At 47.4% G+C, this 13,381-nt stretch overlaps 1 protein-coding gene across 4 annotated transcripts in view; it reads right to left on the bottom strand.

Annotated features, from left to right (window-relative positions):
• The window catches only part of miga2 (mitoguardin 2), a 96,280-nt gene that overhangs the window by 51,779 nt on the left and 31,120 nt on the right, over window positions 1-13,381 (bottom strand). For all 4 annotated transcript variants that reach the window (XM_072488859.1, XM_072488862.1, XM_072488858.1 and 1 more), the window contains 3 exons: window positions 10,174-10,363; window positions 9,198-9,310; window positions 5,684-5,804 (listed from right to left, as the gene is read on the bottom strand). In XM_072488859.1, coding sequence (XP_072344960.1) covers window positions 5,684-5,804; window positions 9,198-9,310; window positions 10,174-10,363 — 424 coding nt within the window. The remainder of the gene's footprint in view (window positions 1-5,683; window positions 5,805-9,197; window positions 9,311-10,173; window positions 10,364-13,381) is intronic.

Raw genomic sequence — 13,381 nt, 5'->3', positions numbered from 1 at the left:
GGTCCACAGGAGACGCCATCTCCCTGGCCCTACACTCGTCGTTGGAGCATCTTGACAACAAGAACTCCTACACCAGACTCCTATTTATTGACAACAGCTCCGCCTTCAACACCATAATCACAGCCAAGCGCATATCAAAACTCCAAAACCGAGAACTTGGCTCCTCTCTCTGCAACTGGATCCTCGACTTCCTGACCCAGTGTTCTTCAAACTCGGGGGCGCGACCCACGGGTGAGTCACGGGCAGTTGTCGGGAGGGTCACGGAGCTGTCCTTCGCGGCGCTCCCGATCGCGCGAATCAGCTGGCTTTTAATAACGCATTGCGCATGCACGCCCGATGATCGGGCGCGTATGCGCAGTGCGGCCGATTTTTAAAAATATGTTCGTGGCCATTTTGAAAGCCGCTTGCAGCCGGCGTTATTAAAAGCCGGCTGCTGCAGAGACACAAAAGATTTTTTTAACCTAATCTTCCTGCCTAAAGGGAGGCAGAGGGCAGAGGGCAGGTCTCCCCCCACCCCCCACCAACGTCGACGTCACGTGCTGTGGGCACGATTGCAATTCCTCCATTTTGTTAGCAGCAAACAAGCAACAGGACTGTAAAATTTAAAATGGATCGTTTTGTTATAAGGAAGAAAAGTTCAGGGACACAAACAGGCCAGGATCTCACAACTAAACCTGCTGAAGAGAGTGGCTCAGGAGAATCCACACCAGGACAAAGCAGTGTTGGTGTGAGCTGTTCAGGAGAGTCCACACCAGGACAAAGCAGTGTTGGTGTGAGCTGTTCAGGAGGGTCCACACCAGGACAAAGCAGTGCTGGTGTGAGCTGTTCAGGAGGGTCCACACCAGGACAAAGCAGTGTTGGTGTGAGCTGTTCAGGAGAGTCCACACCAGGACAAAGCAGTGCTGGTGTGAGCTGTTCAGGAGGGTCCACACCAGGACAAAGCAGTGTTGGTGTGAGCTGTTCAGGAGAGTCCACACCAGGACAAAGCAGTGTTGGTGTGAGCTGTTCAGGAGGGTCCACACCAGGACAAAGCAGTGCTGGTGTGAGCTGTTCAGGAGGGTCCACACCAGGACAAAGCAGTGTTGGTGTGAGCTGTTCAGGAGAGTCCACACCAGGACAAAGCAGTGCTGGTGTGAGCTGTTCAGGAGGGTCCACACCAGGACAAAGCAGTGTTGGTGTGAGCTGTTCAGGAGAGTCCACACCAGGACAAAGCAGTGTTGGTGTGAGCTGTTCAGGAGAGTCCACACCAGGACAAAGCAGTGTTGGTGTGAGCTGTTCAGGAGGGTCCACACCAGGACAAAGCAGTGTTGGTGTGAGCTGTTCAGGAGAGTCCACACCAGGACAAAGCAGTGTTGGTGTGAGCTGTTCAGGAGGGTCCACACCAGGACAAAGCAGTGTTGGTGTGAGCTGTTCAGGAGGGTCCACACCAGGACAAAGCAGTGTTGGTGTGAGCTCCAGGGTCTCTGGTGAACAGCCCATTAAGAAGAAACTGAAATCAGGCACAAAGCAGTATAAAGATGATTTTTTAAGGTATGGATTTATTAATTGTGCAAATGCAAATCAGGATACAAGGCCCATGTGTGTTATATGCAGGGAAGTGCTGGCAAATTAAAGTTTAAACCCCTCAAAACTTCAAAGGCATTTGAAGACTAAGTATGGCGAGTTTGAGGACAAACCTCTTGATTTTTTTCAAAGGATGCAACGAGAAATCGTCGGCTGAAGTCCTCAGCAGAGATGTTACGTTGAACGACAAAGTACAATTAGCCTCTTACATGATAGCTTACCGTGTAGCTAAAGAGAAAATGGCCCACACTATAGCAGAGATTAATTCCCCCTGCAGCATTAGATATAGTTCGTACAGTCATAGATGAGAGGTTCGTTGAAAAAGTGAAATGCATCCCACTTAGTGACAGCGCAGTGGCTCGCCGAATTTCTGATATTGCTGAGAATTTAGAAGCCCAGCTTATTTCTCATTTAAAATCAGCGCAGGCATTCTCAATACAACTGGATGAAAGTACAGACATTTCAGATTGTGCAGCCTTGCTGGTATACGTTAGGTATGTTTGGCACAATGAATTTGTTGAGGATTTGCTGTGCTATCCGACTTTAGCAACCCACACGACTGGTGCAGAAATTTTTGAACTTTTGAATAGTTTTGTGGTTGGAAAGTGCGGGCTCGACTGGGGTAATTGCAGAGGAATCACAAGTGATGGAGCAGCCAACGTGACTGGGAAAAACAGTGGAGTTATAGTGAGGATTAAGGAGGCAGCTGGTCAGGGCATTGTTTGGAATCATTGTTTTATTCACCATAAGGCACTGGCATCAAAAGGAATTCCATCCAATCTTGAAGTGGTGTTGAAAGGAATAGTGAAAGTTGTGAATTTCATTAAACGCAGCCCACTCAATACCAGACGTTTTGACACTCTGTGGTCCGATATGGGGGCTGAGCACACACATTTATTTTTCCACACAGAAGTACATTGGCTGTCAAAGGGTTGGGTGCTACTCAGAGTTTACGAACTGAGGTACGAAATCCACACTTTCCTCCTCGAGAAATTGTCCCCTCTGGCTGATCCGTTTGCTGATGAAACTTGGATGCGAGCAACATCTTACCTTGCAGACATCTTTTCAATTCTACATGAACTGAACCTCAAATTGCAAGGGAAGGATGATGATTGCTTTTGGCACTCTGAAGAAATCGAAGCTTTCCAAAAGATATTGAAAGTTTGGCAATTGCTAGTGCGAAGCCAAAACTACTACATGTTTCCCACACATTGAAGAAAACAGCATTAGTAAGGAAACTGTAAATGGATTGGCAAGCCTTATTGAGTTGCATCCGGCTGCCCTGATCGACAATTTTGGTCGCTACTTTCCAGAGGAGAAGTTTAAGATTCTGAGAGAGAGGAGATGGGTGAAAAATCCCTTTGAGTTTGAGACCCCAGAATCAGTTCTTAACTTGCAGCTGCCTCCAAAAAACGAAATTGAGCTTATGCGTCTCAGCTGTGACAGCATAAGTCAATGAGGCTGTCAGCATTCTGGAGTAGCATCTCAGAGGAGTATCCGGAGCTGAGTAAAACAAGCATTTTTTTTGCTCTTGCCCTTCACAATGACCTACATGTGCGAGGTTGGATTTTCCGTCCTCACAAAGATGAAGACGCCACAAAGGAACTGATTTGTTATGTTGTAGATGTAACATAAGCGGCTTCCTTGTGGTGCACTTGACAAAGGAAGGTTCAGACGTGGAGATAACTTCAACACGTTTATTAAACTATTTACACTTCTATTACTCGGGTTCGACACTACTGCTAATCCTACTATAGCTACCCAGACTGACTAACCAGTTGCTGCAATCCACGTGGTGGGAGTGATATTGAATCAACCGTGTCTGTTCTCACTGACTGTCTCCACTGGAAAAAGAGGCAGATCATGTGTGTGGTGTCCTTTATATATGGGTAGGTGTAATCCCCCCCTGTGGTTGTATCACCTCCTTGTGTATCGTGAATGTCTATTGGTCGTGTCCTATCTACTTGGTCTATTGGTTGTGTGTGTGTGTGTGTGTGTGTGTGTGTGTGTGTGTGTGTGTGTGTGTGTGTGTGTGTGTGATGTCTTTGGTGCTCCCTCTAGTGTCGAGCTAGCCTACATGTATTTACATTGATGCACATCACCACAGGAACCGGCTGAGACCACAGGAACCGGCTGAATCTTTCACCCGATATGCGCATAGCCCTCTCTTCCTGTGAACCTGATTGGAGTGAGATTGTGAGGACCAAGCAGGCTTACCTCTCACATTAACGGTAAGAGAAAATGGTGGGTCGCGAAGGTCGGCCGGCGTGGGTCGCGAGGGTCGGTCGGCGAGGGTCGGCCGGCGTGGGTCCCGAAGGTTGGCCAGTTGGTAAAAATGGGTCCCCGGAAAAAAAGCTTGAAGAACACTGCCCTGACCCATAGACCACAATCAGTAAAAATAAACACCAACACCTCCTCCACAATAGTCCTCAATACCGGGGCCCTGCAAGGCTGCGTACTTAACCCCCTACTCTACTCCCTATACACACACATGACTGTGTGACAACATTTGGCTCCAACTTCATCCATGTTTGTCGATTATCATCATAGAATTTACAGTGCCGAAGGAGGCCATTCGGCCCATCGAGTCTGCACCGGCTCCTGGAAAGAGCACCCTACCCAAGTTCAGCACCTCCACCCTATCCCCATAACCCAGTAACCCCACCCAACACTAAGGGCAATTTTGAACACTAAGGGCAATTTATCATGACCAATCCACCTAACCCGCACATCTTTGGACTGTGGGAGGAAACCGGAGCACCCGGAGGAAACCCATGCACACACTGGGAGGATGTGCAGACTCCGCACAGACAGTGACCCAAGCCGGAATCGAACCTGGGACCCTGGAGCTGTGAAACAATTGTGCTATCCACAATGCTACCGTGCTGCCCATGTTGATGACATGACCATTGAACAACAATGAATCAGAGTACAGGGGGGAGATAGAGAACCTCGTGGAGAGGTGTAACGACAACAATCTCTCCCTCAATGCCAGCAAAACTAAAGAGCTGGTCATTGACTTCAGCAAGCAAAGTACTGTACACACCCCTGTCTGCATCAATGGTGCCCAGGTGGAGATGGTTGACAGCTTCAAACTCCTAGTTGTGCACATCACCAACAATCTGTCCTGGTCCACCTATGTCGACGCTACTACCACAAAAGCACAACAGCGCCTATACCTCCTCAAAAACTAAGGAAATTCGGCATGTCCGCATTGACTCTTACCAATTTTTTACAGGTGCACCATAGGAAGCATCCTAACTGGCTGCATCACAGCCTGGTATGGCAACTGCTCGGCCCAGAGAGTCGTAAACACAGCCCAGACCATCACAAAACCCACCTCCCATCCATTGACTCTTCTACACCTCCCCCTGCCTTGGGAAAGCGGGCAGCAAAATCAAAGACCCCTCCAACTTCTTCCATTGGGCAGGAGATACAAGAGAACATGCACTAACAGATTCAAAAACAGCTTCTTCCCCACTGTTACCAGACTCCTGAATGACCCTCTTTGGACTGAACTGATCTCTCCATACATCTTCCCTACTGAGCAGTAATACACTCCGTAAGTTCCACCCAATGCCTGTGTCCATGTATTTACATTGTGTATTTATTGTATATCCTATGAGTTTTCATGTATGAAATGATCTGTCTGGATTGTATGCAGAACAAACTTTTCACTGTAGCTAGGTACACATGGGGCGGCACAGTGGTTAGCACTGTTGCCTCACAGCTCCAGGGACCCGGGTTCAATTCCAGCCTCGGGTGACTGCCTGTGCGGAGGCTGGACGTCCTCCCAGTGTCTGCGTGGTTTTCCTCCGGGTGCTCCGGTTTCCTCCCACAGTCCAAAGATGTGTAGGTTAGGTGGATTGGCCATGATAAATTGCCCTTAGCGCCCAAAAAAGGTTAGATGGGATTACTGGGATAGGGTGGAGGCATGGGTTTAAGTAGGGTGCTCGTTCCAAGAGCCGGTGCAGACTTGATGGGACGAACGGCCTCCTTCTGCACTGTAAATTCTATGATTCTAAAATCCAATTCAATCCAAAGCCACTATGTAAAGGCAAGTTATGCAGGCAAGTAATAGTCAGCTGAAATGAAAGCAGAGTATATGCAAGCTTCCTACCAATAATGTATAGGTTCTCAGCATTGGAATCCTCTGCGGTTTCATTCTCTTCCTGAACAGCTCCTGCTTCCCATGACTCAGCTGCCAAGCCTTGTGGATTTGGCGAATTTGCTGGTCGCACCTTTCGGTAATTATTTAAAAGAAAGAAACAGTGTTAAACTTTTATTCATGCAGCATACTTAATGGTCTCTAGACATCCCAAAATTATAGCTAATTTAATATTACTTTTTTTTTTTAAAAAAAGGAGTCTTCACCTTTCTACTGTAGATAACAAGACAGTCAATTTGTGCACAGCAAGATCCCAATATAATTCCCAGACAAGCTGTTTTGCGATTTGGATTGGATTTGTTTATTGTCATGTGTACCGAGGTACAGTGTAAAGTATTTTTCCGCGAGCAGCTCAACAGATCATTAAGTACATGAGAAGAAAAGGGAATAAAAGAAAATACATAATAGGGCAACACAACATACACAATGTAACTACATAAGCACCGGCATCGGATGACGCATACACGGTGTAGTGTTAATGAGGTCAGTCCATAAGAGGGTCATTTAGGAGTCTGGTGACAGTGGGGAAGAAGCTGTTTTTGAGTCTGTTCGTGCGTGTTCTCAGACTTCTGTATCTCCTGCCCGATGGAAGAAGTTAGAAGACTGAGTAAGCCGGGTGGGAGGGGTCTTTGATTGTGCTGCCCCCTTTCCCCAGGCAGCGGGAGGTGTAGATGGAATCAATGGATGGGAGGCAGGTTCATGTGATGGACTGGGCGGTGTTCACGACTCTCTGAAGTTTCTTGCGGTCCTGGGCCGAGCAGTTGCCATACCAGGCTGTTGGTTGAGGAATAACTATTGATCAGAATACCAAAGAGAACACTCTTGCTTTTCTCCAAAATAGTGGCCATGGGCTCTTTCACATCTACTGAGATGGTCGATAGGATATCCCTAATTGCCCTCAAGGTGGCGGTGGTGAGGCACCTTCTGGAACTGCTGAAGGCCATACAGTGTAGGAACATCCACAGTGCTGCTAGGGAAGGATCCATTATTCCAAGTTGCAACGGTGTGTGGTTCGGAGGGGAACTTGAAGGTGATAATGTTCTCATGTCTGCTGCCCTTGCCCTTCGTGGTGGTAAGCTACTGAAGAGTTGCAGTGCCTCTTGCAGATGGTAGACACTGCTGCTGATCTGTGCTTCAAGGTGGCGAAAATGAATGTTTAAGCTGGTAAATGGGGTGCTGATCAACACTGACCCTCGAAGAACACCACTGCAAACCAGCTTAGTCTGAGAAACATGCATTCACCGCCACTCTTCGCTTCCTGTAACTGAGTCAAATTTGTATCCATCAATCACTTTCTATGGGCTTCTACCTATTTTAATTATCCACTTTGTGGCACTTTTTGAAAGTTCATATTCACAACATCTACTGCACTACATTGGTCACCCTTCTCTATTACCTTAAAGAATCCAATCAAATTAGTCAGACACAATTTATCTTGAATGATCCTTGCTGCCTCACCTTGATTCACCCACACCTTTCCAAATGGAAGTTAATTTTGTCCTTGATAATGGTTCCCCACCACTGATGTTAGGCTGACTGGTCTGAAGTTTCTCAATTTATCCCCCTCCCCTTTCTCGAATAGTGCTTATAACATTAGCAACTCGCCCAGTTCTCCGACACAATTACTGCATTCAATGAGGATTGGGAGATTGTCCCAATGCCTCTACTGTTTCCACCTTTGCTTCTTTCAGCAACCAAGGGTGCATTCTATTTGCACCAGGCGACTTTCCCGCTTTTAGTAACGTTGACATTTTTAGTGGATCTTCTCGGTTATTAACCTGTCAGCAACTTCCCTCACCTCTTTCAGTGCAACTTTCACATCACCCGCTTCCCTCATGCAGACAGATACAATATATTTAATACATTTTTCACCAACTCATCAAGCTCCACCTGAAAATTTCCCTTTGGCTGCTTACTTTTCTATTAGCTTCGTACTTTATATGATGTTCTAGGTTAAATTTATTATTTGCTAATTATTTTCTCATTATCTCGCTTTGCCTCAAATATTAACGTTCTCATGTACTTTACAAATGTTCTGATTATTATCTAATTCGTGCTCTTAGCATTTGCTATAAGCCTCCTTTCTCAGTTTATTTCAAATTTTACTTCTTTTGTCATCAGTGCACATTAAGCTATGTTTATGTGTGTTCCATCTTTCCCCTTCAAATGACTGTGCCTAGTTTGTACCTGGACAATCACTTCCCTGACTGCCCTCCATTACTCAATCATTGGGTGACAGTGGTTAGCACTGTTGCTTCACAGCTCCAGGGTCCCAGGTTCGATTCCCGGCTTGGGTCACTGTCTGTGCGGAGTCTGCACATCCTCCCCGTGTGTGCGTGGGTTTCCTCCGGGTGCTCCGGTTTCCTCCCACAGTCCAAAGATGTGGTTAGGTGAACTGGCCGTGAAAAATTACCCTCAAGTCATGTTGCAGCTGTACAAAACTCTGGTGCGGCCGCATTTGGAGTATTGCGTGCAATTCTGGTCGCCGCATTGTAGGAAGGATGTGGAAGCATTGGAAAGGGTGCAGAGGAGATTTACCAGAATGTTGCCTCGTATGGAGGGAAGATCTTATGAGGAAAGGCTGAGGGACTTGAGGCTGTTTTCGTAAGAAAGAAGAAGGTTAAGGGGTGATTTAATTGAGGCATACAAGATGATCAGAGGATTGGATAGGGTGGACAGTGAGAGCCTTTTTCCTCGGATGGTGATGTCTAGCACGAGGGGACATAGCTTTAAATTGAGGGGAGATAGATATAGGACAGATATCAGAGGTAGGTTCTTTACTCAGAGAGTCGTAAGGGCGTGGAATGCCCTGCCTGCAACAGTAGTGGACTCGCCAACACTAAGGGCATTCAAATGGTCATTGGATAGACATATGGATGATAAGGGGATAGTGTAGATGGGCTTTCGAGTGGTTTCACAGGTCGGCACAGCATTGAGGGCCGAAGGGCCTGTACTGCGCTGTAATGTTCTATGTTCTATGTGAAGTGTCCAAAAAGGTTGGTGGGGTTACTGGGTTAGGGGGATAGGGTGGAGGTGTGGGCTTAAGTATGATGCTCCTTACAAGGGTCGGTGCAGACTCGATGGGCCGAATGGCCTCCTTCTACACTGTAAATTCTATGATTCACTGCTTTATCCAGCAATTGCGTTTTCCAAATTCCTGTGCTGGTCCCTTCTTAAATCACTGAAATTAGCTTTTGGCCAGTTGAGCACTTTTACCTTCCGCTTCTAGATCAGGAGCAAATCTGCTCTGCTAGAAATTACGAGCATGTGTATACAGGGCAAAAACAGGATCGAACTGAATTCATATGGATGTTAAAAATCAAAACAGGAACATACAGTACAAGAGGCCATTCCACCCATTATGTTTTTGTTTTTTGAATCCCAATAGTCCACTGCCCCACTCTTTCCCCACACCCATGCAATTTTTCCCATGCAAGAAATCAGTGAAGGTCTAATTGTTCCTTACCGACGTTAGACTGTGGGAAGAGCTGGACCGCCTGCTGAGAACACTGGAGGAAATTGCGCTGAGGGTATCATTGCTCTTACTTCCCGGGCTCTGCACTCTTTTGGGTGGGGTCGCTGTAAGGAAGGGGAGAGACACATTTGCCGATGGCTGCTTAGAGGATGAAGGCTTCTCTCATAACCACACAGGAGGGATCGCTTGTGTTTCTCTCACCGCTTGCTTTGTTTACATATCACACATTGCCGGAAAATGGGGAAACACCCCTGAGGATCTGCCAGGTTAACACGAGGGACTATGATGTGCTCAACTGTGCACCCAGCAATGGTAAAGCCATGAGATGTAGTTTAATAAAACCATCATGTGGAAAAATTTGTAGCCTTAGTTGAGCTCACCTCTGATTACCCTCAAGTCAAAAAAGATAAAATAAACAACTCACACCAGGTCCAACCAACCATGAAGTCAGTGGCAGCTACTGTTTATATCTGTTGAAGATGGCCACAGTAGTTGGAGGTTATAGACCCCCATCAAGGGGAGCTCTAGTTACCCTCTACAGCACAGGCTTCACTGTGTTAGCTTTACAGGATTGCCTCTGGACATCAGAAGGAACCCTGTGAAATAAATGGGACTTTGGCATACAAACCAGGAAGATCCCAAAGGTTTGATTCCTGTTTGGTGTTGAAATAGCAATGTACCACTGCCTCCATAGGATCCAGAACAGAAAGCCAGCCAGGTTTCCTGCTCACAAGTGTCAATTAGTGACTCTCGCAGTGAAATATAGAAGTGCGAGCATTTGGAGGAGAAGGAGATCAGATTTCCACAGTAGAATACTTTACTGGCCCTCACTGGCTGGGATCAGCAAGAAGAATAGTCCCTCGGAACTGCACATCTGATAGCTGTGGCCACGGCGAAAGTCAGCCCCTACTAAAAGAGGTGGAGAACATTTTGTTAAAATAAACAAATGGTGATATCGTTTCTTTACCTCGCTTAAAGGGTGGAAGTTTTCCCAGTGCAGGGATCCGAGATGCTGCGCGTTTTTCCGCATCTTGCTTTTTCCTCCGCCCTCTCCTCTTAAGCTGGTGTGCAGTGAGGGCCAAGGCCACTGTTCCCAACGCGGTTGCAAAAAGCACCTTCTTCAGCCCTGGAGACAGCCTCAGTTGCGAGAAGATGGACTTTAGATGGCAGCAAACAGAAAACATTTTAGAATTTGTCACAGTCGGCTACATCAAAATCAAAGCACAGAAACAGATCGTCTGGTGTTTATGATCTAAATGAGCCTCCACACTGTGTCAATATAACCTCCATCACTTTCTCCTTCATGTACTTGTCAAACATCCCCCTAAATACTAATTGCAAACTAACATTAACTGGTGGGAGAAATAATCACCATCTTCATTACTGCCCTCCTGTTAAGAGTCCATTAACCTGCTGATCCATCCAGCCTAAGTGAATAGGAAATACATGTCATCAGAAGACAGAGGCTAACTCGACCTCCTGCAAGGACAGCAGCAGATTCGACAGAGGGGTTTTATTTTATTTTTTTTTAAATTTAAAGTACCCAATTCATTTTTCCAATTAAGGGGCAATTTAGCGTGACCAATCCACCTGTCCTGCACATCTTTGGGTTGTGGGGGTGAGACACACGCAGACACGGGGAGAATGTGCAAACTCCACATAGACAGTGACCCAGGGCCGGGATCAAACCCAGGTCCTCTGCGCCGTGAGGTAGCAGTGCTAACCGCTGCGCCACCGTGGTGGCCAGACTTTAGGGAGTCAGGAGGTGAATTCCTAGTCTTTGGCCTGCTCCTGCCACTGCGCCAGCATGCCGCCCAGGATGGGTTTTATTTCAATTCAGTCCAGTGGCAGATTATAAAGCAAGTGGGCACACCCAGCACCCAGCTAACACTCTAATCGAGACAGATCACGACACACAGAACAGACACTGTGCCTGATAAGTTGCAGTCACAGAGTTCAACATGTGGGGGTTATCATTGGCCAGAAACTTAATTGGACTAGCCACATAAATACTGTAACTACAGGAGCAGGTCAAAGGCTAGGAATTCTGCAGCGACTAACTCACCTCCTGACTCCCTAAAGTCTGGCCACCAAGACACAAGTCAGGGGTGTGATGGAATACTCTCCACTTGCCTGGATGAGCGCAGCTCCAACAACACTCGAGAAGCTCAACACCATCCAGGACAAAGCAGCCTATTTGATTGCTATCTCTTTCCTCCACCACTGACAAACAGTGGCAGCCGAGCGTACCATCTACAAGATGAACTGCAGGAATTCACCAGGGCTCCTTGGGCACCTTCCGAATCCACGACGGCTACCAGCTCAAAGGGCAAGAGCAGCAGATACCAGGGAACCCCACCACCTGGAGGTTCCCGCCAAGTCACTCACCTCCCTGACTTGAAAATATATCGGTCGTTCCTGCACTGTCGCTGGGGCAAAATCCTGGAATTTCCTCCCTAACAGCATGGTGGATGTACCTACACCACATGGACTGCCGCGGTTCCAGAAGCCATCTCACCACCACCTCTCAAGAGCAATTAGGGATGGTAAATTAGTGTCGCCAGCAACGCCCACATCCCATAAATGGGTTCAAAAAAAAAGTTGAGGCGCAGCACGGTGGCGCAGTGGTTAGCACTGCTGCCTCACGGCGCCGAGGTCCCAGGTTCGATCCCGACTCTGGGTCACTGACCGTGTGGAGTTTGCACATTCTCCCCGTGTCTGCGTGGGTTTCGCTCCCACAACCCAAAGACGAGCAGGGTAGGTGGATTGGCCACGCTAAACTGCCCCTTAATTGGAAAAAATAAATTGGGCACTCTAAATTTATTTTAAAAAGGTTGAGGCTGAACTGTTCTTGTTCCTCAGAGACTCGAGTGCGGAATGCACTAACCAGCAGGATACACTAAAGCGTAGGCCAGGAAAGCTCCAAATGCACTGCCCCAAATCGGAGTTTGAGTGATCTTAAATCAGGCCAGCACAGTGTGCATGCATTTCCCGCAAGGACCTTGCTCTATGGAGGGGCAGGAAACGTTCAGTCAAGTTTCCCACTCCTGGTCTCCTCGAGTGCAGACAGTATCAGGTTCAACTGTGATGCCCTTGAGCTAATTTTCACTGCCAAGGAGAGGTGGAGTGGCGGGCGGGACAAGGGAGAACAAAGGGACTGTAGGGTTACCAGGTACAGACTCCCTTGCATTTTCTGGCTTGCTGCCTGAAACCTGCCCCCAAAACTTCCATCTGCACAAGTCAAGTGTTTTCAAGTTACAATTCCAAAAGCCTTACACAAAGCCTGCTATTGTCCAGGCAAGTGTGAATGCCCAATACTGTGACAGAGAATTCAGGGACCAGTTGGATGAACAAAGACATTTCAAAGTTTCATTTCACTTTCTTGCCAGTTTTCCCCCCCATCCTTGAAGGCCCCTGTCAGGCACAATTTCACAGAAATGCAAAGGAATTCTCCAACACCTTTCACCCCACTCAGCACATCCCAAAGCTCTTTACATCCAATTAACTTATTTTTGAAATGCAGTCAAAGCAATCAATTTATGTACAGCAAACTCCCACAAACCAATTAAATGAGTGACCAGCCAAACGTTTTTGGTGAATGAATGAAGAGTGCACCAGGGAGAACTCTCACGACCTTCTTCAAATAATGCCACTGGATCACTTGTATTCATAGAATCATAGAATTCATAGAATTTACAGTGCAGGAGGCCATTCGGCCCATTGAGTCTGCACCGGCCCTTGGAAAGAGCACCCTACTTAAACCCACACCTCCACCCTATCCCCTAACTCAGTGACCTCACCTAACCTTTTTTGGACACTAAGGGCAATTTATCGTGGCCAATCCACCTAACCTGCACACCTTTGGACTGTGGGAGGAAACCGGAGCACCCGGAGGAAACTCACGCAGACACGGGGAGAACGCGCAGACTCCGCACAGACAGTGACCCAGGCCAGGAATCGAACCTGGGATCCTGGAGCGGTGAAGCAATAGTGCTAACCACTGTGCTACCATGCTGCCCTGAAAGGGCACAACATCTCATCCGAGCAATGGCACCTCTGACAGTGCAGCACTCCCTCGGCGTCACACTGGGAGTGCCAGTCTGGATTATGGTTCTGAAGTGAGGCTTTGACCCACAACCTTCTGATTCAGGGGGAAACAGGCCGACCCAAGGTAC

Source organism: Scyliorhinus torazame, chromosome 22 (assembly GCF_047496885.1).
Source record: "Scyliorhinus torazame isolate Kashiwa2021f chromosome 22, sScyTor2.1, whole genome shotgun sequence".
Classification (NCBI taxonomy): domain Eukaryota; kingdom Metazoa; phylum Chordata; class Chondrichthyes; order Carcharhiniformes; family Scyliorhinidae; genus Scyliorhinus; species Scyliorhinus torazame.
This window is presented reverse-complemented; position numbering and strand designations above follow the sequence as displayed.